The sequence below is a fragment of the Myotis lucifugus genome, unplaced genomic scaffold, assembly GCF_000147115.1.
Source record: "Myotis lucifugus unplaced genomic scaffold, Myoluc2.0 scaffold_5, whole genome shotgun sequence".
Classification (NCBI taxonomy): domain Eukaryota; kingdom Metazoa; phylum Chordata; class Mammalia; order Chiroptera; family Vespertilionidae; genus Myotis; species Myotis lucifugus.
In genome coordinates this window covers 14,147,590-14,173,274 of record NW_005871053.1, presented here as the reverse complement: position 1 = coordinate 14,173,274, position 25,685 = coordinate 14,147,590, and the positions used below count along the sequence as shown (strand labels likewise).

General features: G+C 38.7%; 1 protein-coding gene across 1 annotated transcript in view; it reads right to left on the bottom strand.

The window, feature by feature from the left end:
* Window positions 1–25,467, bottom strand: part of SCN7A (sodium voltage-gated channel alpha subunit 7) — an 82,115-nt gene extending 56,648 nt beyond the window's left edge. The window contains 5 exon segments of the mRNA XM_006083180.3: window positions 155–283; window positions 2,956–3,045; window positions 3,393–3,505; window positions 6,702–6,940; window positions 25,281–25,467. Coding sequence (XP_006083242.3) covers window positions 155–283; window positions 2,956–3,045; window positions 3,393–3,505; window positions 6,702–6,940; window positions 25,281–25,290 — 581 coding nt within the window. The 5' untranslated portion in view covers window positions 25,291–25,467.
* Window positions 25,468–25,685: the final 218 nt, after the last annotated feature.

The following is a 25,685-nucleotide window of genomic DNA, read 5'->3' as shown; positions in this document are numbered from 1 at the left end:
AGCTGTCTGAGAGAACTCACTATGATTAGAATTTATGAAATATTCTATATTCGCAAAAATTTTTCAGGCAGAAAATTTTGCCAACTTCAATGTTTTTATGAAAAGCATTTGCTTAGCAAGGTATTAAGATGTTCACAACTTAAATAATACTTACTCAAACAAAGTTACACTGAAGTCAAGCCAGTTCCACGGGTCACCAAAGAAATAAAAAGATCCTGTCCAGATGCCTCTTGCAATGAGTTTTACAAGTATTTCAAATGTGTAAATTGCAAGCAAAGTGATCCTGCAGAAAAATTTATATATTAAAAAGTTTATATATATATGTGTATATATAAACACACCCACACACACACACACAAATATATATATATATATATATATATATATATATATATATATTTAAAGTGAAAATAATACATTGTCAGTTCTGAAATACAATCTATACTAATAAAAGTGTAATATGCTAATTAGACCGGGATACCTTCTGGGAGACCTTCAGGACATTCTTCCGGTCAAAGCCATGTTGGCGGGCTGAGGCAGAGGCAGTTAGGTGTGATCAGGCCAGGAGGGGAGGGCAGTTGGGGGTGATCAGGCTGGTGGGGGGCATTGGGGGTGAGCAGGCCGGCAGGGGGGACAGTTGGGGGCAAGCAGACCGGCAGGCAGAGTGGTTAGGGGCAATCAGGCAGGCAGGCAGGTGCGCGGTTAGGAGCCAGCGGTCCCGGATTGTGAGAGGAACCACAGGTATCGGGCCTAAACCGGCAGTCTGACATCCCCCAAGGGGTCCCAGATTGGAGAGGATGCAGGCCAGGCTGAGGGACACCCCCAAACTCGTCCATGAATTTCGTGCACTGGGCCACTAGTGTTTATGATAACTATCTGGCAAATAATCAACTAATGAACCAAGCAACCAACCAGGCAATAAAAAAAGCAAGTGCCCTTTGAACCATAGGCAGGCTTTAGATAGGGCTTCTAGGGTGGTCTATGTCTCATGGCATTAACCATACAAGTTGATTACCAGTTTTTTCAACAAGTCCTAGCTCAAGGTTATAGTCTGTCTATATATTTAGGTAAATGGTGAAAATATAAAATATCAACGTTATTCCATATTGGGGATCACACTGAATTGTAAAAGGGTTTAAAGAATTAATTTTATCATGTTTAAATAAGGATTTTTATAATGAATCAGTACTACATTTATCTTCCAAAGTCAACTAGTTTTAAGGACAGAATTAAACTTAAGAGGTAGCATAAAAAAAAGCCTTCATCTCTAGAAAATGTAATGGGCCTTTCCATCATTATAGGCTAATGCAAGTCAATCTACTCACATCTCTTAGGAAAGAGAAAAGAGATAGAATAGAAAGAAAGAAAAATAACTTTCTTAAAGAATAAAAAGAAATAGTTATTTGAGTTTGAAGCAAATCGGGTATGGGATTGCAACAGTAAAGAAAATCCGAGGCACTGAAATATTATATTAATCCTTAGTGATTAACTTTAAAATGATACCATAGACATAAACATATAGCTAAAGACTCAAACATTTACACAATGTTAACATAACAGGTTCGGAAATAAAGAAAGGGTAGAAAAACATTAAAATTGTTTACTTGACATATATGTAGATTTCTATTTGGCAAATTCATTAATCATGGTATATGTATAAATATTATATTATGTATAATGAATATTATATATACATTAGAGGCCCAGTGCACAAAAATTTAATGTAACAACACTTTAGGAAATGTGGTATAACGGCCTGTGCCGTCTCGCAGTCTGGGAACCCTCAGGGGATGACCACCTGCTGGCTTAGACCTGCTCCCCGGGGGATTGGGCCTAAACTGGCAGTGAGACATCACTCTGGCAGCCCAGAAGCCCTTGGGGAATGTCCACTTGCCAGCGGGCTGCAGGCCTAAGCTGCAGTCGGACATCCTTAGTGCTACTGAAGAGGCAGGAGAGGCTCCCACCACCACCACTGTACTGACAGCCATCAGCCTGGCTAGTGGCTGAGCAGAGCTCCCCCTGTGGGAGCGCACTGACCACCAGGGGCAGCTTCTGCATTGAGCGTCTGCCCCCTGGTGGTCAGTGTGTGTCATAGTGACCAGTCATTCCCAGTCATTCTGCTGTTAGGGTCAATTTGCATATTACCCTTTTATTATATAGGATAGAGGCCTGGTGCATAGGTGGAGGCCGGCTGGTTTGCCCTGAAGGTGTCCCAGATCAGGGTGGGGGTCCCTCTGGGATGCCTGGGCAGCCTAGGTGAGGGGCTGAGGGCCGTTTTCAGACTGGCCACACCCCCTTCAGGGTGGGGGTTCCAGCTGGAGTTCCTGGCAAGCTTGGGTGAGGGGCTGAGGGCGGTTTTCAGGCTCGCCACCCCCCTTTCAGGGAGGGGGGTCCTGCTGGGGTGCCTGGTCAGCCCAGGTGATGGATTGATGGCTGTTTGCAGGCTGGCCACAGCCCCTTCAGTGTAGGGGTCCCCACTGGGGTGCCTGACCAGCCTGGGTGAGGGGCTGATGGCTGTTTGCAGGCTGACCACAGCCCCCACCCACCCAAGCTCCCAATGGAGGCTGGCTGGTAGCAGGTATCTGGGATTTATTTGTCTTCTATAATTGAAACTTTGTTGCCTTGAGCGGAGGCCACAGCCAGCCAGGGCAGGCGGGAAGCTTGACTTCCTTCATCGCTGGGGCAACCAAGCCTCCTGCTTGCTCCAGCTCCGTGGCTGCCGGCCACCATCTTGGTTAGGTTAATTTGCATATAGTCGCTCTGATTGGCTTGTGGGCGTGGCTTGGGCATAGCGGAGGTGCGGTCAATTTGCATGTTTTTCTTTTATTATATTATATTATAAATATTAAATTATGCAAAGCTATAATACTTAGTATGCAATGTACTATAATGCCACATGTAAATATTAAATATAATCTTATATGAGATTACATACAATGAAATTATATAACTTACTGTAATTCTTGCCCCCATTTTGGCCCCTCAGTCAGGGACATAAATATGCAGTCAATCAGGACGCTAATCAAAATTAATAGTCGAAAAAAGGTAGATTGCAGTCAAGGAATAGTATATAATAAATAATATTGGAATTATATGTTTCTAAATCTGTTTATATGTATGTACACATATGAGATAAATAGTTTCTTAAATTATCAGAAATATATATTAGTCATATTGATAAATGATGAAGATTAAGATTTGTTAATGTTTACTAACTTGAAAATATATTTAAATGCATTTTCAAAGATGAAACACTTAGTGCAGTTATAATCCAAATTTCAATATGACCTAAAATGAGAAATCAATTCAAAAGAGGAAATGACTGTAGCAATATTTGAATAGTATGGTTACATTTGATATTTGTACATTCTAAAGCCAATAGAAAAGGATATGGATGTACCAAAATCTTAACAGTTGCTCTTCTAATTGAATTGAAAGGAGACAATGTACACCAGGTGGCATTAAATCTGAAAATTGTTCTTTTCTTGTTTAGTATCATGAAAGTCTGTAAGGCAAAAAAGATCATGTGAAATTAGAACATGAACTATATAATCTAACCAGTTATGCAACATATTGACAATGGTCATTTCCATCATGAGTTCTAACGATTATATTTTTCTTATATTTTGATATTCTTTTACAAACAAAAGCAAGGGGAAAGTGTTTTTTGTAACTCTTTTAATTGATATTTAAGCTTATCTACCACTTTTTTTTGCGGGGGGAGAGGCTAGGATTCTATTGAGAAAACCATTTGCCACACACCAGTCCTCAGGGTTTCCGGCAAAATTAAAATAATAGGAAGAAAGGTATATATTAATGGTTCATGGAGATTCATTTAAACATACCTGAATTCAATAAATGTAAAAAAAAACATTAATTTTATTTCAAAGCCAATGATGTGTGGGATTACAATAGTAAAATTGACCCAAAAATATCTCAATGTTACACCAATCATTAGTAATTATCCATGGTATAAAACCCCACTTGTTTATTATCATTTTCATAACATACATTTAAATCATGTAAATATAATATGTTGGAACATGAAACCAAAACAAATGAAAGATCAGAAATACCCTAAAAATGAGTCATATATATATATATATAGATGTTTATATATATGTATATATGTGTGTAGCTACAATATATACATATATACATATACACTTACACACAGTGAAAGTGTGTGAGTGTGTATGTTTCTGAATACACACCCTTAGTATAATACATATCTAATTGGAAAATTCATTTATTGTGATATGTGCACAAACATATTTTATATTGAATATTATATATGTTATATAACAGGATATAATATATAGCATATAATGCAATGTAATACAATCTATAATAATAAAAGCGTAATGTGCTAATTAGACCGACGTCCTTCCGGATGACCTTCAGGACCAAACAAGTCAGTCCAAGACTAATGACGTGGAAATCGGCTGCTAAAATATTCACTGCTAGTATTAGTGGAGAGAAATGGTGAGCCTGTGCGTAAGGCACGTAAGGGAAATGAATGCAACACGATTATAGTGATCAGTCATTAGTAAACATTGTTGTTAATAATTATGTATAACAGGATATTGTAAAATTTAAGTTATGAAATTTTTATTAAAACGTTTCTTACATACCGTTATACCAGATATTGGCTGGGCCACAAAAATATTCGTTGTGGGCCACATGGGGCCCATGGGCTGCGAGTTTGACATGCTTGCTCTACAAGAATATCAAATTACATTTGTCCACAATGGAGCTAATCCTTTTGTCTCCCAAACTTGATCTTTTTTATAGTTATTGCATTTTTGTCAGCAGCACCACCATTCTTTCAGGCTGAAGACCTTGGCATTATTAGTCAGTCTTCAAATCTTGCTGATTCTTCTCGGATTTGTTACCTCTCTCTCTCTCCTCTGAGACACCATCAGGCTGGATTACTCTTTCTCTCCTACTTCATTTTCCTGACCCTACCTCTTTCATGCAATAATAATTTAGAAATCTTCATATTAACCTTACTTAAATATTGTATTCATCACATCAGTTTTTTGGTCATCACATTAAATCCATGTTGAAATCTCCCTTATTTCATCTATTTCCTACAATTTACAGCACTGTTTCTTCCCTATTCCAGAATTAATCTCTGCTCTTGCTTGTTCATAGATCTTCCCTTTGCCTTGTTAAAATTTGAAATGTTCTCTAATCTATAACTCACATTCTATTTCTTTAATGAAGACTCTTCCAGCTACCAAGACACACAGATCTCTGCCTTTTTTTAAAAAAAAATTTCTTATTTTTATCATTTTGTGCTTGTTTTTCAATTTTTCAAATATTTAGAGGGTTCTTCAAGTTATTCTGGAGATAAGATAGGATATGATTTATGAATGAATAAAAATGATAAATAAAATATAGGTTGACTTTATTTTCCTAACTATTGAGTGAGCTCTTATCAAGTTGAACATGTGAAATTGTGTAGATATTATATAACTTTTATATTATAGTGCTTTAAAATTTATAACCTTAAGTAGCTGATCATCATACGCCAATAAAACAAATCATTATATGAATGCATAACAGGGGGGAGGGAGTGAGAGGGTCTAGATCAGGGGTTCTCAAACTACGGCCCACGGGCCACATGCGGCCCGCCGAAAACATTTGTTTTTTTACTTCAAAATAAGATATGTGCAGTGTGCATAGGAATTTGTTCATAGTTTTTTTTAACTATAGTCTGGCCCTCCAATGGTCTGAGGGACAGTGAACTGGCCCCCTGTTTAAAAAGTTTGAGGACCCCTGGTCTAGATAAAAGAAGGTGAAGAGATTAGCCAAAGAACATATAGGTATAGCCCATGTTCGCAGACAACAATGTGGTGAAGGCCTGGGGTGGGGAGGTGGGCAACGAGGAGAAAATGAGGGACATCTGTAATAGTGTCAACAATTTAAAAAAATATTTTAGTGAGGTTTCAGGACATAAGATTAATATTTAAAAATCAATTGTATTCTATACTGTAGCAATAAAGGAGCAAAAAATGAATTAAGGAAACAATCCTATATATAAAACCCTAATATGCAAATCGACCAAACACTAGAACGACTGGTCGCTATGAAGCGCACTGACCACCAGGGGGCAGATGCTCAATGCAGGAGCTGCCCCCTGGTGGTCAGTGTGCTTCCACAGGGGGAGTGCCACTAGGGTAGTGTTAAGGACCCCTTGGCGGACATCCCCTGAGGGGTCCCAGACTGCAAGAGGGCGCAGGCTGTACTGAGGGACCTCCCCCCACAACCAGTGACGAATGTCATGCATCAGGCCTCTAGTTCCATGTATAATATCACCATAAAAAATACAATACTTAGGAATACATTTAATAAAAGCAAACACTTGTACATTGAAAACTACAAAACATTGTTGAAATAAAGAAGATCTAAATAAATATAAAGACATCTCACGTTCACAGATGGGGAGGAAAAATAAAAAAGGTATAACAGTATAGCCTATTACAAAGTAAAGTAACCCCAAACAAACTAGCCAACCAGGCAAACAGTGACTTTTTATAAAATTCTCAAATATGTGTTAGATTTCTTATGTAGTTTTGTATAATTTAAAATTACTTATTAATTTATTCTTAATTATCTTTTTGCATTCTATCTCAATTACATTTTTGCATGTCTGAAAAACAAATGTGGTCATAATAAGTTCAATTGATCCTTACATTTTTATTCTGGTAGTATGGGTCCACGTCTTCCAAGGGCTCTGACACCATTCCTTGAGGAAGATTTCCATAAACAAATGGAAGCTCTTTTCCAACTTCCAAGTCAGAGTTTGGCTTTAAATCTTCTTCATGTTCCTCATTGTGTTTTTTAGCAATACGCTGTTCCATAAGTTCAAGAGACTCCCTCGTGAAGGGGACAAGGCCCTTAGGTTCTGGGGAAGCCATTTTCAATTTTGCACCTGCAAGAAATGTATTTTTTAGCTCTCTATTAAATTTGGATATACCGTAGAAAAAAATTTAAATTAAAAACGTTTAGGACATTTATAAATAAAAGGTAACAGATAACTGCATTTATTTAAAGAAAAGTCCCGAGTTTTGTAGAAAATTGAGCTGTTAAATTAGGTCCTGTTATACTTAATATTAGACTTAATTTGTAAGTTCATGTGTAACTCATTCTGTTTTCTTTACCTCTCCACTGAATCCTTTCCCTCTTACTGAAATATTCCTTTCCATTTCTCCTTTGTCATAAGAGTTCTAAAGATTTGGCGGTGGGGGGGTGGGGAATCCAATTATTTCACTCTCATCTGCATTAAACTATTGACTAGGCTTTCCTTTCCTAAAGGCAGTCTTCATTGCCTGTGAACCCTACTCTTCTCTTCTTTTTCTTAAAATTAAATTTATTGGGGTGACATTAGTTAATGAAATTATATAGGTTCCAAGTGTACAATTCTATTATACATAATCTGAACACTGTGTTGTGTAAAGTCAAAATTCCTTCCATCACTACACATTCTACCCTCTCTACCCTTCCCTACCCCTCCACTCCCATTTTTCTCTGGTAACCACCATACTGTTGAGTCCATCTAAGAGTTTTTGTTTGTTTGTTTGTTTTGGTTATATCTGCATGAAAAATGAAAACACTTATTTACAAAGATATATGCAATCCTATGTTCATGGCAGCATTATCCACTTTTCTTATGACTCTGAATACTCCCTTTGACTCAGTTCTTCCTTCCAAATTTTAACTCTGATATCCCTTAAAGTTATGCCTTTCCCTTCTGTTATGTCCTTCTTTTTGGTGACTGCATAGGCAAACACAGTTTTAATTACTATACATGGATACTTACCGAGTACATTTCCCAAAATAATATCTTTCTTCTGTTATTTCTGTAGCAAACCCACCAATGAGAGCAACTTAACAAGTAAAAACAAAATTTATTGTTTTTCCCCATGACTATAATCAATCTTTAAGCTTCTTACTCATTATATAAAAAAGCACAAATATAAACTAATTATCTTAAATATTACTCATGAAATTTGTATTTGTCATCAATTTCTCTAAAGAAAATAATGTTCTTTCAATTATTTTTCATTATGTATTTAAATATGATCCATTGTTTACATATCTACAGTGAGGTAAGTCATCTATATCTGGGTTGCTATAGTAGTCTGTACAGGTTTCCCTCCGTTCTAGTCTTTACTTCAAATCATCCTACAGGCCACTCAAATTTGTCTTCATGAAATATAATTTTATGCATCAATTCCCCATTCATAAACCTTGTTACTGCCTCTCACATAAAAATATGTTCTTTTGCTGATTTTCTCCAGTCTAATTCTTGTCAAAACCTACTCAAGTGATCCTATTCGGTGACAACTGACTGATTATTCTTTATTCATTCCCCTTAACCCTCTTTGTAATTTTATTACTGCAATCAAGGATAAGAAATTTTTTACTTGATAATTGTGGCATTTTGTACATGTATATTTTGTCTCTTACAGTGCTGGCCTTGGATGAATTCCTTCTATAAGTTTTTCCTAAAACAGAAATCACACACATATGTACACACACATATATTCTGCACCAGAATTCCACACTGTTTAATGAAACTGAGTTGCTTAATAGTTTAGTTCATTACTTATATATTAAGAAAGAAAAGGTGTTAGTTAATCTTAATGGAATAACAGTCATTGTAAAAATCAGACTCTAAATGCTAGCTTAAATAAATGGTGTGAGGCAGACATTTAAGTATACAAATGGTAATCTCATAGACATCCAAGGAAAGAACACACAGTACATTTTTGTGTCCTGGGAAATAAAAATGGAAAATCAAGAACTGGGATGACTCCTATTCCTCTCATGGGATCACCATCTTCTGGGCTTTTCATTCTATCTAAAGAATGGCTTCCTTTGCTTACTTCTCAGAATGCGCATTAAACAATGCCATCCCAGCTTCAATTTTATTTAATTTTTCAGTTTAATTTCCCCCATATGCCTATGTCTCAAAAACTGTAAAAAGATACTCTAAATTAGTCTAGCCCAGCCTATGGATTTATTTCCCCTTGGTATAGTCACTATAGACCAGAGAGAGAAACATTTTCACAATAGCAACAGCTTCTTATGTCTACTTCCCTCAAGGCATGTTACAAGGATGGGGTGTGAAGCAATTTTAAAGAGATAAATATGAAGTATGCATAATGGAATGTATCTACTTGGATCTCTCTTTCCGGATAAATGGTTTAAAAAAACTAACAATTGTTCATCTTAAAATTTACTTATTTTCCAAGTACCTTGCTCAATATCATGCACAAAACTAACACATTGAAAGTTGGTTAAGAATCATTTATATTTACCATATGTACATACAAACACATCTACAGCAACAACTCACAATTTATAAACATAGGCTACAGATACTGAAGTTTGTTCTTACATATGAAATCTTATTTCTTTAATATATTAAGTGGGCTTTCAAAATTAAACTCCTTACATGGAGTTCGTTGAGTATAAATTAAAAGGTTTCTTAATGACTCATGATTATAGGTTAGTATAAACAAATAAAATCATGAACTTTGAAATTAGATAGACATGCATTCAAAAGCTAAATTCTGTTACTAGTGTTTTGAGAGGTCTCAGTCAAGTTACTCATATTCTTGAACCTTCGGTCATAAAATTGGTGTTTTTCTTTGGGTTAAATAAGAATAAAATAAAATAATATCATTGAAAATGCCTAGTACATTGACTGGCACCTAATAAGTGGGAAGTAAATATAAATTTTAATTGTGATAAGATTTTTATGTCTTAGAATGATGGGCCAAACCTAATAAAATAATATATAATGGGAATATGTGTATGGTTATGAAAGTTGGACCAAAAAATCCCATCTGCACAAGTACAGTGAAGATACTTTTTTTTGTAACAGAGAAAACTGCCAAGGGATTTTACTTAATAGTAATTGCAATGTAAATCAATATTACCTTGTATCTGCCAAAAAAGCTATATAACTGTGATCTGTATTAAAGGAAGATGTAGGAGTCAGATCTTCTCTATTCTGCTATAATCCATAACCACACCCAAAAGGCATGTAGGTAAACTGAAGGGTCTTCAGATAGAATCGGAATATTGATTAGCCTCAAATCACAGCCTCTATAGACTACTTAAAAGAATAGAGGCTACATTAGTTGAAGTAGAAAAGACTCAAGTAAAACATTCTCTTTTCAAAGTATCATAACATTGCCTGAGTCATGTTTCTTCACATGTAAACCAGAATCTCTCATGTATTACACAAGGTCATAAGGGTTAAACAGACCACATACAGAAAGCCTGTAGTACAGTACTAACTGTCCATGCTAATTCTCTTCTCCAATTCAGTTATCCCAGAAGACTTCCTTAGTGATATTTTTAAAAAATTTTTAAATGTTTTTATTGATTTCAGAGAGGAAGGAAGAGGGAGAGAGAGATAGAAACATCAATGATAAGAACCATCCATCGGCTGCCTCCTGCCCCCTAATGTGAATCGAGCAACCTGAGAAAGTCCTGACCTGGAATTGAACCCTGACATCCTGGTTCTTGGGTCTACACTCAACTACTGAGCCATACAGGCCAGGCTCCTTAGTGATAATTTTGATGTTGAATGAAAGTACTCTGGGTGGTTGACTATGTAAATGAATTGATAGTGAGCATTGGCTTCTATAGTATGTAAAAAAAATGCAAGTACTTATCAAATGGAACCGACTTGCATCTGACTTCTAGATGGCTAAGAAAAGATTATAAATTATTAATAATTAAGTCACACTTAGGTAAAAGCATTTCTGTGGGGAATTTATAAAATATGGTTCAGGCACTATGCTTTCCGGGGAGTGATCTTAATACAGCACACTAAAGCCTGAAAAATATAGAAAGATTAATAGTTAATCTGTCCATTAGACTGCCTTTCTAAAAAATCGAAAGCTAAAGTACACTTTTGGCAAGAATTGTATCAAATTAAACTCAAGTTTGGACTCTAACAAATTCTAGTTGCACTAATATTTTATATTGATTAAAGTGCAAGCCATGTATCTTCGATATCAGTTGAAAGTAGCACAACCAGCATCAATATGAGAAAAAGAGATGCATTATGATAGAAAAATATTCTCCTTATAACAATTTTCAAGCATTTGAAAATGAGCCAATATTTGTCATAATTAAGGCAATTATCATTTTGGTCACACTTACTGAGTGACTACCATTTGTGAGGCACTGGACTGGATGTTTCTATTATCTCGTGTTCTCACATGTTATCCTTGTGATCACCATTTATAAATAAGGAAACAGACATTGATGAGCTTCATGACTCCTCCATCATTGAATAGCTAGTTGAGTGGTGAAAATATATGCTAACTCAGGTGTGCCCAGTGAAATATTTTTGGTGGTTTGAGCTGAAGTATCATTGATGCTTACTGGACTGCTTCTGCCATATGATATTGGCTGTGATCTTGGCTTTGACTTAGTCCTCCCCTTTTCTCCCCGTCCCTCCATTTTCTTCAGTAGATGCCCAGATTGAGGATTATTGAGAGCTGAGTTTAATTCTATCAGTGATTTCATTTCTCCCAGGCTAATATGTTGTCATTAAGCATAACTTGAAGCATTGGCATCATATAGAATATACTTTGTAGTTTATTTCAAGGCAGAGTGGCAAAGTAGAGGCTATTCAATAATTGATACAAAGAAGTTAGTGGGGAATGCTTTTCTCCCAAGTATTTTCACCATTAGTGGGAGTGTTCTCTTTCTGTCAGTCATTTCAACTTAAATTTAGACCACATTCTCTATAAAGCATGAGAGAGAGTGCATATGGGTTGAATTTTACTTTTTATTCACGGGCATTTTGAAGTTTGGGCATTCTCTGACTTCTAGTTTTGCTGATGGTGTGGGTTTTGTGTCATTTTAATTGTTGTTGTTGTTGTTGTTGCTGTTTTGTATTTCACTGTTTGTGAAACATAAGGGGAGGTTCAGAGTTGGGCAGTTCCCATTATCCTTGGCTCCAGACACTTATAAAAGCCAAATAAATTTTGAATGGTTGAATAATTTAAATGCTAAACAAAATTTAAAATTAAAAACCCACACAATAAAACCTATAAAAGAGGAGAAACCAAGATGGCGGCATAGGTAAACACCTGAAATTGCTGCCTCGCACAACCACTTCAAAAATACAACTAAAAGACAAAACAGACATCATCCAGAACCACAGGAAGGCTGGCTGAGTGGAAATTCTACAACTAGAAGGAAAGAGAAAAGCACACTGAGACTCAGAGGAGGTGCAGAAGTAAAGTGCAGAGGTACGGAGGCTCGAGCGCTCACGGAAAGGGGCTGGCAACGAAGGACGCCGGTGTCTTTTGCAATCAGGAGGGAGGCACAAGCTCCTGATGGCCCTGACTCCAGTTCCGGGCAAGTCTTGGGGGACCCAGACTCATATGGGGAGAAACTGGACTGTCTGGCAGTGGGCGGAACTCAAGGGCGGCTTTCTCTCAGAGGTGCTTGCAGCGATTACTGGGACACTGAGATGCGGGACCTCTTAGGGCAGGACTGAGGATCAGCCATAGCTGTTTGCTCCGCCCTGTTGATTCCCTGAGACCCCGCCCCACCCAAGCTGTGCACAGAGGCTTTTGCATATAAATGACCTGGCCCTTTGCAATCTGAAAATTACCTAACAAACTGCAGCTGGGTCAGAGAGACCCAGAACATCCAAAAGAAGGCCCAAGGCCCCACAGCAGCTTGCATTGCTACACAGCTGGGCCTCACCTGGGCACCTCCAAAACCCAAACAAGGAAGAGGAACCTGCAGATCTCTCCATAGCTCCTGCTGGGTAACCTCAGGCAGAGGCTAAATTAGCACCTCCTTAGAGATCCAAGAGCCTGTGTACCCAGTGGGCAGATTGGGACCATCCAGATTACAACTCCTCAGACCCATAAGGGACACACTCAGGGGGCAGACTCAGTGAGCACCAAAGCCCCACTGAAGCAAGTCTTGCCCCATAAGGGTGTCTTCAGCACAGAAGTTCTCCCACTGTAAACACAGCTGATTCTCACAGACAATTGGCCTGGAGGTCAATTCTTCCCAGTGATACCTACAACAATCAAGGCTTAACAACAAGACTGTGCACACAGCCCACAAAGGGGTGCACCAAGAGTGTCCACCCCAGGTTATTGGGGAGGCTGAGCCACTGGGCCCTATAGGACACCTAGCACAGAAAGCCACTCTATCAACACAGGGAAGCATAAAAAATGCGGAGACAAAGAAACAGATCACAAATGACAGAAATGGAGGAAAGCAAACTACTGGATATAGAGCTCAAAACCACGCTTATAAGGTTTTTCAAGAATTTTCTAGAAACAGCCAATAAATTTAGTGAGACCCTCGAGGATATGAAAAAGGACCAACTAGAAATTAAGCATACACTGAAATAATAATATACAGAGATCCAACAGCAGGCAAGAGGATCCGAAGAATCAAGTCAAAGATTTGAAATATGAAGAAGTAAAAAACACCCAACCAGATAAGCAAAAAGAAAAAAGAATCCAAAAATATCAAGATAGTATAAGGAGCCTCTGGGACAACTTCAAGTGTCCCAACATCCAAATTATAAGGGTGCCAGAAGAAGAGAGAGAGCAAGATATTGAAAACCTATTTGAAGAAATAATGACAGAAAACTTCCCCTACCTGGTGAAAGAAATAGACTTATAAGTCCAGGAAGAGCAGAGAACCCCAAACAAAAGGAATCCAAAGAGGACCACATCAAAACATATCATAATTAAAATGCCAAGAGCAAAAGACAAAGAGAGAATCTTAAAAGCAGCAAGAGAAAAACAGTCAGTTACCTACAAGGGCGTACCCATACGACTGTCAGCTGATTTCTCAATAGAAACTATGCAGGCCAGAAGGGAGTGGCAAGAAATATTCAAAGTGATGAATAGCAAGAACCTACAACCAAGATTACTTTATCCAGCAAAGCTATCATTCAGAATTGAAGGTCAGATAAAGAGCTTCACTGATAAGAAAAAGCTAAAGGAGTTCATCACCACCAAACCAGTATTATATGAAATGCTGAAAGGTATTCTTTAAGAAGAGGAAGAAGAAGAAAAAGGTAAAGATAAAAATTATGAACAACAAGTACATATCTATCAACAAGTGAATCTAAAAATCAAGCGAATAAAAAATCTGATGAACAGAGTAAACTGGTGAATATAATAGAATCAGGGGCATAGAAAGGGAGTGGACTGACAATTCTCTGGGGGGAAAGGGGTGTGGGGGTGTGGGAATAGACTGGACAAAAATCGTACACCTATGGATGAGGACAGTGGGGGGGTGGTGAGGGCGGAGTGGGGGGTGGGAACCGGGTGGAGTGGAGCTATGGGGGGAAAAAGAGGAACAACTGTAATAAGCTGAACAATAAAAATTTATTTAAAAAAGAAAGAAACTTATAAAAGAAAGCATAAATAAATGGCTTTATAATAATTTAAAATGAAGGTCCTAGTTTAATGAAGCAAAGTGATGGCTAGGACTGAGGAAATAAATACTCTAATATAAACTTTTTTGGTATTATGAATTGGTACATCTTTTCCAAAAAAATATCTGGCACTAGTTCTCTAAATTAAAAAATATAAATTTTACCTCAGTAATTTGAGCAATATGAGCATACCCAATAGGTTCACCTCAAACCAATTGATATACACAGTATTCAAAGTTGTATTTTCTATTAAATTTATTGGGGTGACATTGGTTAATAAATTATATAGGTTTCAAGGCTACAATTCTATGATATAGCATCTGTATATTACATATATATGAATAATAAAGTAAACATTATAAAATGACAATTGAAGATTCAAGTGGTGTTTGGATGTTTCTTGTGCAGTTTTGTTTGCTTTTCCATATGTTTGAAATATTTTGTAAAAACTATTTGGAAAATATCTAGCTCCATAACCAAATATTTATTGGATCACCCTGATTTCAATCTGGAGTTGAGAACTCTTTAACTGTGACCTTGAGCAAGGCACTTAACCTCTCCATGTCTAGTTTCCTCAATTATAAAAAATGAAAACAATAAGAGTACTTACCTCCTAGAATAGTGTGAGCATGGAATGAGTTAATAAATACAAAGCATCCAGAAGAGGTAATACGCACTCAATATATACTAGCTGTTACTATTTTAAAGCACTGTATTTTTATGTTTAACTGTCTTTAAATTAACATTTCTACCATACTTCTTAGAATTTATAAAGAGAATATGCTGAATATAATTTCTTACTAATAAATCAAAGGAATGATAATATTCAATTACAGTCAACTGCAATACTGTGACATGCTTAAATAATTTTTGAAAGAGTTCTGCTTTTTACGTTTTTTTCCTGCTTTGTTTATTTGTATCTCTTTCATCACCATACTTTTAGATTTTTTTTCTTGCTGCTTTCACATTGCTTGCTTCTACCGGCTTCCCCTTCTAACAATTCCTCTCTAATTTGCTGGGGATAAACAACCATAACAATGGCACATGAGAGACAGTCCAAAATCTCCAGTGGAAAAAAAAATCAACCATACTGTAAAACTTTTAACTTTTCATTAATCTTCTCCATCCTCCCTAAACCCAAGTTCCATTATTTTTTGTCCTGAGATATAGCTTACAGCATAAATAAATGGCTTTATAATAATAAATAGGGAAGAGCATAAGTCTCTTTAGATTTCAAGATTCCAGCCATGTTTAGAAAAAGCTGATATTTCTTTTATTATAATTACAATGTCACAATTATTACCTGATAATTTGAAGTCCTGAGGGTAGACTATTTATAAGCGGGAGGACTGAATGACAGGCAACTAGCTGAACAGACTTAACATCTAATAGCAAATAACCATACACTCCTGTGAGTATACAATCTCTAGTCTCCAAAACTGGCTCAGATTTCATTTTAATTATTACATAATAATTTATACACTTAGATTCTTCTTGTATTAGCATCTCTTTACTCTAGTGTGGCTAATCACTTTTTTTTTCCAACTCGTTTTCTTGCCCCTAAGATTGTTTTGCTCTTTCTGACTAAAATGACTGTTGATACATAGCTCTTGTTTTTACATTCTCTGCAATTATGGTCTGCCCAGAGTTCAACCGATTTTGGCTAAAGCTCCTAATCTGTGTGCCTGACCTAGGATTGACCTGCTGTCTGGGTGGACATTCTACATTTTTTTGGTGGCTTTGGATTTCCTGATTGCTCAACTCTATCCTTCCTAACCCCTCTCAGAACCCTTGGAACATATTACTGAAATGCGCTCTCTTGCAAAAAGAAGTTGTAAACAACTTCTTGTTTGATAGATGACACACATATATGTGTGTGTGTGTGTGTGTGTGTGTGTATTCATCTGTACTTATTTTTAATTCTATATTTTAACATTTTAATATTATATATGTTTTAAAAAGTGAGCTCCAATTTTTCTTAAAGATTCTTCTTGCCAGTTAATATGTCATGTAGGGAAATATGTTTAACCATGGTGATTACTTTTGGCATTAATTTATTTGGCAATCAATTGCGGAACACACTTAAGTGCCAAGTACTATGCCAGGTAGCAGTGCTAGAAACATTAATAAAATATAATCACTGAATTTAAGGACAATAGGAAGACAGACTTGTACACAAATAAGAACCAAGTCATTGTGGTCATCTCTGAAAATGTTTAAGTTTTAAGAGCAACATTGACTGAAATTAAAATCATCTCCAACACTGGTGGACCTGGATTCTACAGAATGCCAAATTTTCTAATAATCTGATAACAATTAATGTCTCTTTTCTTGAGGAAGGGAGCAGTCTAGAACACTAAGCTTCAGAATTACAGTCAGTATACACAATAGGATTAGAGGTCCATATCCAGTGTCAGATAACAAAGTCTCCCTCTCTGTATCTGAGTGTAAATTTGCTATGAACAATAAATAAAGGAAAACGTATTGGCAGTTGAAACATCAGGAAGGAACATACACCACTGGGGATAGGATCCCAATGAAGGTCTCCTGACTCACTAACAAATGCCTCTATGACAGTGACAGAGATGATAGAAAGTGAGGCTACTAGGAACACAAAAGTAAAGCTGCTTCTGGCTTAAATAGTTCAATTTGAGTCTTCTAAGACAACACAGGTTTGGGAGCCTGACTAGTGAGTCTGGGAAAGTGGTCTGACCCAACATTGTAAACCACTAATGACTCCAATTTCTCCAGATGTTCTTCAAACTTCTACTCCTTTGTAAAATTGGCCTCTAAAATTTCTGAATTGCCCCTTATTACTCTAACAAAATGAACAAGTTGTAGAAGAGCCAGGATCTTCCTAGAATTGTATTTTTGGTGAATCCGGCCTGTCAAATCCTTGACCAAAAATTCCTGGCCAGTGGCCACATGAGGGCTCAACAAGTGGAAGAAAAAGAAGTACCATTTGTCACCTCTCAATAGAATGCATGAGGGTTTTGTCATGCAACCAGATTCTATAACTTGCCTTCAACCCTGAAGTCCTTGGTGCCACTGGGTCCCCGGAGATGCAAGACCTGCTCTCAATTTCTGTTTAATAAAATCCATAACTGGAACTCTTCCTGGAGCTCTTGGGGACCACTCACAGCAAGCTGACTTCCCTGAGCATCTTCCTAATCTGCGATGGGACTGTTGAATTTCTCTTAACCTTCATTGTTGCCCAGCTCCTGAGCAGTGGAAAAAAAGCTCATAGATCCACAAACCATGCCCTGAATATGCAACCAGATGAAAGAACCAGTTGTCACGTAAGGCAAATCATAAACCTCTAGCACTTAGTCTGGCTCGGGGTTAGCTTGAGACATGTATAAGAGCTTCAACAATGTATCAGACTCTGGATGGCTGACAAGATGTCACAGTGTCCAACATGCAGGTCCTGAATCCTGGGGCCTCTCAAAAGACAAAGGTGAGAGTGGCCTCTGGTCATACTAGCTCTTGAGAACCTATTGGAAATCTCCAGGTGTTAATATTGAAAACCCAGGAGCAAACAGCCCAACCCAGGAAGACAGTTTCAGAATATGTTGGGCTGAGGCCACCTGAAATGAATCTAATGCAGCCTGTCAGACAGAAAGATTCCTTTGGATGATATCCCAGCTTCATCCAACCACCTTTATAAAGCAAGCAGAGACAGCGTTCATTTTCAATTCAGTCCTGCATTTTCTTTGTTTTTGTTTTTTTCTTGTTAGATATCCTAAGTATGAGACATAGAACATCACTTCCCCAGAAGATCCCCATCCTTTTCACCCCTTTGAGCGCCTTCTTTTCCTTAGCTCTAGAGTTTCCTCATTCTTTGGGTACCTGTTTAGCAATGACCTTACCAGGTACTACCATTCTGCCACAGAGATCCTAGGGTAGAACAGTCCTAAAGTTTGAAATCAAAGAAATGCAACTGGGACAGCCACCTTATCCTATTGCTCCCAGTTCCCTCTGAGATAGCAAATCTCCTTTTCTTTCCACTCTTTCCTCTTGTTCCCAACACATCCAATCTCATCTATAAATAGTGTGATTAGAAGTCACTGGTTTTGGGGACAGTTTGGGTGTATGCTGAAATTGTTGAAAACTAATTATTATTATTATTTTTTTTAGGTTTCAAATTATGGTGTTTTATTTTATTTTATTTTTATCTATAATTTCTTTATTGGTTAAGGTATTAAAAATTGTCCTCATCCCCCCATTAACCCCCAACCTACCCCCCACCTCATGCTCTCATCCCCCTGTTGTTCATGTCCATTGGTTTGGCTTATATGCATGCATACAAGTCCTTTGGTTGATCTCTTCCCCTTACCCCCACCCTCCCCTACTTTCCCTCTGGGAATTAGTTGGAGGACGAATGACATGGCCACCCAGTGAGCCAGTGCTTTGCCTCTGTTCCCAGGGAAGAGGCTGTGTGGATAACATTTTCTACCAGCAGCTGGAGCTGCCTCTTCTGAGAGATAATGAAGGAGAGCAAAGAAAGGGCAAGTCAGAAGTCAATGTTTTTCCTCTCTCCTCCCACTCCTCTTTCTTCTGTCTCTCGGTTTGATTCACAGAGAACAGCCTGCCAGTAATGCAGTCAGGCTGTGGAGACAGATTCTGCACATGTAGGAAGTGACTATCCAGGGCAGTCCAGCCTCCTCAATTTCATTTTTCTCCTTAGGGAATGAAACAACAACATACAAATAATCAACCTCTGTGCTTCCTGGGAAGCTGGGTTTGATCCTCGTGATGAGAAACAGATGCTAGATTTGCTTTGCCAAAAAGAATTATAAAATGTTCTACTCTATACTAGATAGTATATATTATGTATTCTCCTCGCTTATTTACCAAAAGATTTAGGGTAGCTTACAAGGGTGTAGGCCATAGAGCAAGAAAATATCAATTAGGAAAAATGAAGGGGAAAATATAGCATAATGGATCCACAGAGTAAGGATAATATCCCAAATGCCAATTTCATTCTAACATGGAATAGGAAATAAAAGGAAAAATGACTTCTCATTTAGTTTCCAAACTATTTTGAAACAATTAAGCTTTCTATCAGCATGAACAATGCATCAAGCCTATTGCACCAATGAAATTCAGATAATTATAATCAAAAAAAGTAATGACAATGCTGATAAACAAGTTAACTTGGGACTAGAATGCACTGCATACATAAGTGAAGGAGACAGGTAATGTAATCACTGATTGAATCTATATTGTTGAGAATGTAGAAATTACACATGCTTTAGAGAAGAGACCAATTTATATTGACATTTCTGTTTGTCAGGACTACTTGAGTGCACTTCATAGATATATTATGGCTTATATTTCATCTTTCCCACATTCTGTGATGACTCACAACTAAGTTCTCTGATGCAGACAGAGCCTTTGCCCTTAGAGCTCTCTATCATCTCCCCCGCCCCCTCCACTCTGGGGTTTAGAACTCAAATGATATAGATGCATTGCTTTTTTATGGAAGATAGAAAAAATATTATCGTTGTCTTTTAGGAAGCAGAAAAATATGAGGAAAGGTGATTAAAACTAATGAGACTCTGAAAGATATGGATAAGATTAAAACAATAGCTTTAGCAGTAAAGCTCTAGAGACGTAAATGAGACTCTTCTCAGTAGATATGACCCTTGACCCTCTGGGATATGAAAGCAATGGGCACCTTCACACAGTTCAGGTGAGAATGTGAATAAGTGCATTTTTATTGGAAGGACTGTTTGGCAATACTTACATGTACTCTTTGCTCCCCACCCCCCCACACCACCACCACCAAATTAAACTTCCCAATGAATATTCTTGCTGAAGTTGAGAGGTCATGTTTGCAAAGATGTTAGTCACAACAGGCCTTTAATTTCAAAGACTGAAATCAATCAAATTGTCCACCCTAAGGAGCTAATATCCTAAATCCAGTAGGTTGCTATCATGAGACACTATTTAGTAAACATGAAGAATGAGATGTGTCTGTGCTCATATGGAAAGATTCCCAAAATAAATTACTTCATGAAAAATGTAACATTAGGAATGGCTTACCTTGTTTACCTTTGAATAAAATGTTTTATAAGAGTTATATACATAGGGTTATACATGCTACCACATGCATAATGTTTCCCCTCTGGAAGAAATCAAACTGCTATATCCATGAAGAGGAACTGAAAAGGTGTCAGGAGATTCTGTTGCTTTCTGGTTAACGGTTCTCTACTACTTGAATGTAATATAGCATGTACGTATTACGAAAACCCAGAAGTGGAATGCTTACACACTGAAGGCTGGGGAATAAAGGTCAGATTGACCAAAAAGGCACCAATCCACCTGGAATTTTGCAGCTGCCTGTTCCCCTTGATTTCAACCCTCTTGGTTTTTTGCTTTGGGATTATTTTTCCACTTCAGCTGCTTATTTCCTGTTTAACTTTGATTAGCTGACTCCTACTCTTTAATTCTTCCTGGCATACAATTTATCTCGCCTGCCCTAATTGACTTTGCCTCCTTTGTCCCTGGACCTGGAGTCTGACTGCAGCTGTTTCTATTCCCAAGTCAGCCCATTTTGGCCTCAGTATATCCACTTCATTCTGGTCTCAACTCTCTCATTCTGACAGTTTCAGCCAATATGTCATCTTGCAGAAGAAAATTATAAATAACTTTCTCAAAAACACAAGTATGCACTGTCGTTTTGTCTTTTTAAAAATAAATTTTAAAAATTTTAATCTAGGCATTCTTCTGGATTCAAAAGCTAGAAAAACAGCCTTGTAAATCATGAGCAGCAGCAAAAGTTCAAAGGGACAGGTCCCATCTCTCCTCAAATAGATCACTTTTGAGAACTGAATGCTCCTCAAAATCTGGTAAACTTGTATTCCAATGATGGTTCATTAAAATAATCAGGACCTGAGGTCTTTGCAAATGTCTTCTTTCCAGGGAGGAGGAGAGCAGATCACACACATTCGGAGTATGTGTGATCCTCCTATACTGAGGAGGATAAAAGTGTCATATGACAGTCTTAGCACCCAGTCTCAATGCCCTTATACCAGAAGTTCTCAACCTGTGGGTTGCGACCCCTTTGGGGGGTCGAAAGACCCTTTCATAGGGGTCACCTAAGACCATCGGAAAACACATATATAATTACATATTGTTTTTGTGATTAATCACTATGCTTTAATTATGTTCAATCTGTAACAATGAAATTGGGGGTCACACAACATGAGGAACTGTATTAAAGGGTCGTGGCATTAGGAAGGTTGAGAACCACTGACTTACACGAATGAGACCAAGGTAAGCTAGGTGAATGTCCCAATGCCCTGAGAGGATGCAGTACAATAAATCTCTGTGGGAGACAGAGTCTCAGCAGGGTGAGCCATTATGGCTGGTGAGGCAACAAAGGGGTTCCAGGAACATGAAGAAAAGCCGTCTTGGTCTTTAAATGTGCCCACTTGAGCTTCTCTATGGCAACCTCATGGCTCACTAGCCAGGTCCCTTGTTTCTGTGAATATGACAACAAATTCCAAGCTGTGCCTGTCCAGCCCACCAAAACAAGCGTGTTGGGGAAAGGCCAGAATCTTTCCAGAGCACACTGTTCTGTGACCCTAGTCAGACCCTTGACAAGGAAAATCTGGCCAGAGGCCAATAAAGAGCTCAACCAGGAAGAATGTGTTGTTGCCCCTGCTAGAGGCATACAAAGGAGAGCTTGTTATTCATGTAACTTCTATACTCATGAGCGACCCTGAGACCTTTTGACCTATGGTTTTAGGTGCCACTGAATCTGTGGAATATAAATTTTTTAAAAATTCCATAACTGGCACAGTCACTGGAACCCTGAAGGCCTCCTAAAGCTGGCTGTCCACTTCGGCTCCTGATCACTCTCAGAATGTTGGTCTGTTCCTCCAGGATCTACTCCTACTCCGCAAACTCTCTAGCTTTTCAAGTGAGGAACCAAACACATAGATACCCAACCACTTTTCGAATTTCAGAGAAACCAGAGAGGAGCCTTGAAACATATTAGCACAAAACTAGCTATGGACCAGAGCCAGAGTTATAGCCCATAATTAGCACTTAGACCATGCAGCTTCGGGAAGAACCCGGAGAGTGAGAGGCTGGTGGCCTGGGAGCCTCACTCTGGCATCTAAAGCAGATAGGAAGGAATATTCCATCCAACATCATAGATTCAACCAGGGACATTCATCCCCCTCCCCCAACCCAATCAACTTCCTTTGATTTCAGTCTTTTAAAAACAGAATTTCCCTGGGCAAGGCCCTAACTTAATCAAGCTCTTGTTTGATGCTAATACAGTCAGTTTGGCAGTTGGCTGCCACCACACAGGTGGGAATCCTCAGCCAGCACCAGTCTGAGTCAATCCAGTCAGAAATACTGTGTACACAACAGGGATATCTGTTGGTCAGACAAATGGGGGTTCCCCCGTCAGCATAGAGTATAACCAGAATAAGACTGGTTTATAAATAGCAATGGTTGAACAAATTCATGGAAATCATAATCCCACCTGGGCCAAGAGATACAGACCAATGGAAAAATATCCCTAGAAGCCATCAGATGAAAACTTTCTCTGCAGTGTTAAAGGTTCCTTCTTTCAATGTTGTAAAGATGAGACCTTGCTTACCTGGCCTTGATAGTGAGAGACTGTGCATTGCTGATAGCTAGTAGGGTGGGCAGGGTTTACACACGTCCTCTCACAACTGACCAATGCTGATACTGGTAGTGAAAATAATGGGACCAGACTCCCAGAAATCAAGAATGTCCTTTTTATGCTAATGCCCCCACCATAAGCTTTCAAGAGAAAGTCTATGGTGGTAGAGATAGGATCCTGGGTCAGGCTCAGAATGCCTCATTTATGATACAGATCCTGTCATAATGAGATCTAGGGCTGGGGTGTATTAGGATATTTCTTCCCTAGGTAGGAGTTGAGCAAAATACTGTTGTTTTTATTTCCAGTGTGCTTTAGGCCTATATTTATCCTCTCTGATCAAGCTATGGGAATATATATCAACTACCCTCCCAGAGCTTCTCCCACAGGAGGCTGTGAGACACAAGACTCAGTTCCCAGGTGCCTGGCTCTACCACCCACTCTCCAATGGAGGCTGATGGGCAGTGGCAGGTCCTGGGGCCTGCCCACATCATCTGGGATCTGGTGTTCCTTCTTCCTGAGCCCACGTCCAATTTTAAGATTTTCTCCTATTGTTTTAAATATATTGATGGGAAAGAAGGGGCTCAGAGTACTTCTCCCCTGAGTGCAGGGTTTTAATTACTCCCAGCCCTCAAGAGTGGATTATGTATGCCTAAACTCTGATTTTTCCTATAGTAACTAATGGATCAAAATACATTCAGCAATAGCTAATATACTTGATGGTTTCATCCTAAGGAAGAAAGACCATATGACTAAATCAAAATTTGAAACTAAAAAGAGAAAGTGGCTAAAGCATATATTGAGAGCATTCAAAGGTGTTTAAACATAAAATGTTGCAAGGATGGAAGCTCACAGGTTAGAAACTGTACAGGTGGCAAGAGATCATGACCTGCATGTGAATTTCACTTCCTCTAGTGAGGCCTGTGAAAGCTCCTTTTATTCAGATATTGAACTTGACTTAAAATGAGAGCTAGAACAGTGAAATAAATGTATAAAAATAGAAAAACTCTTTGTGCAAACAACAGTTAAACACATTACCTTCACAAACCCTTCTGTAATTTAGTCCTTACCAGAATATGTTTTTGATATTTGATTTACAAATAAGAAATATAAAGCTTAATCAAAAGTTAAATCATTTGCTTCATTTTTCACAAAAATGGAAATCATGTTTCATTATTCTTAACCTCAAAGTCTTCTTTATTGGACTTCAACTCTTCATTCATTAGCTAGGTAATTACTGACAAATTACTCCTTATGGGCTTTATCTGCTTGACCTGTAATTTTAATAAGGGCTCCATGTAGCAGGTATGGTACCCAGGATTCTTTTTTATTGGGCCCCGCTTCCTTCTATTGTTGCCATAAACTACTCTCCTGAACAATAGCCAGGAAGAAAAAATAACCACAAAAAGCACCACCCAAACTCCTTCCCATTTTAAGAGATTTTTCTGACCAATACCCAAACCTGCATCCATCATTTCCACAAGTAAAGGGAGCCCGTCGCTGTCATTCCACCTGCATTCATCACTTATCCTGCTCTGACGGTACCCTGAGTGTTGGAGGCAACATAGAGCCAGAGTCACAAAGAATAATCATCGCTTCAAAAAGAAAACCTCCGGACGTATGCATTTTACAGAACTAATCAATGAAAGAAAACAACCACAACCCAAAACCTGTTGATCCAGACAATACCAAAATGCCTAGTGGTTTAAACGAGGCACAACAGTTCCCATCATATCTATGCCTCTAATTTTATACTGTCCGTTCTTACATGAAAGGCACCAACCTTGAAATCACTAAATTACTTAGAATATGAGACAAGATTCCTTAGGAGAAATATGCTCCAGCCTGCATAGGGTATCATTCCTTCTCTTCTATTATTGTGTCATGTGACCTAAAAACCATTGACAAGTAGGGCTTCTAGATATTTTACACCAACATAACTTCTTGGTTTCAGAAGCTTACCTGGTGGGATGGACAAACTGCCCACACATACCTTGCAGAGCAAACACCCACAGGCCACTGCTGCTCTCAAAAGCAGCTCTCTCCATTCATGTCCAGAATCTACTAATCGCCTGGGGTGTGTATGGGGTGGGGTCGGTGGGGGTTGGGTGGGGAAGACTGGCTGCAGATGACACCCTCCTGGGACTGGGCACACAGCAAGGAAAAAACACTTACTTGCTCCCATGTGATGGGTCTCCGCCAGCACCTGGGCTCCTTGGAGCCCTTGGAGCTGGGCTCCCTGGAGCCCTTTCTCTCCTCCTGGGCTTCTCTTTCTTTCTGATCTCTCTGGCTTCCTGGGCTCCGGTGGCTTAGATGGTGTTGCTAGATTAGCATCTGCCCTCACCAGCTGATGCCACCCAGGCTCGGTAGTAAACGGCCCCACTGAATTGCCAGCTAGAACCCGAGTCCCTGGGGCAGCTGCCCAGCCACTAACCCAGGGAACCCCTCCAGCCAGATACGCAGTGGAGCCGCGCCCGCCGCCTGGAAGCTGTTTTGTGTCCTTCCCACTCCTCCCTCCCCGCTCCTCCGCCCTCCGCTCCAGGCCAGTGTTGGACTTCAACACCCGGGCGTGGGCGGGGT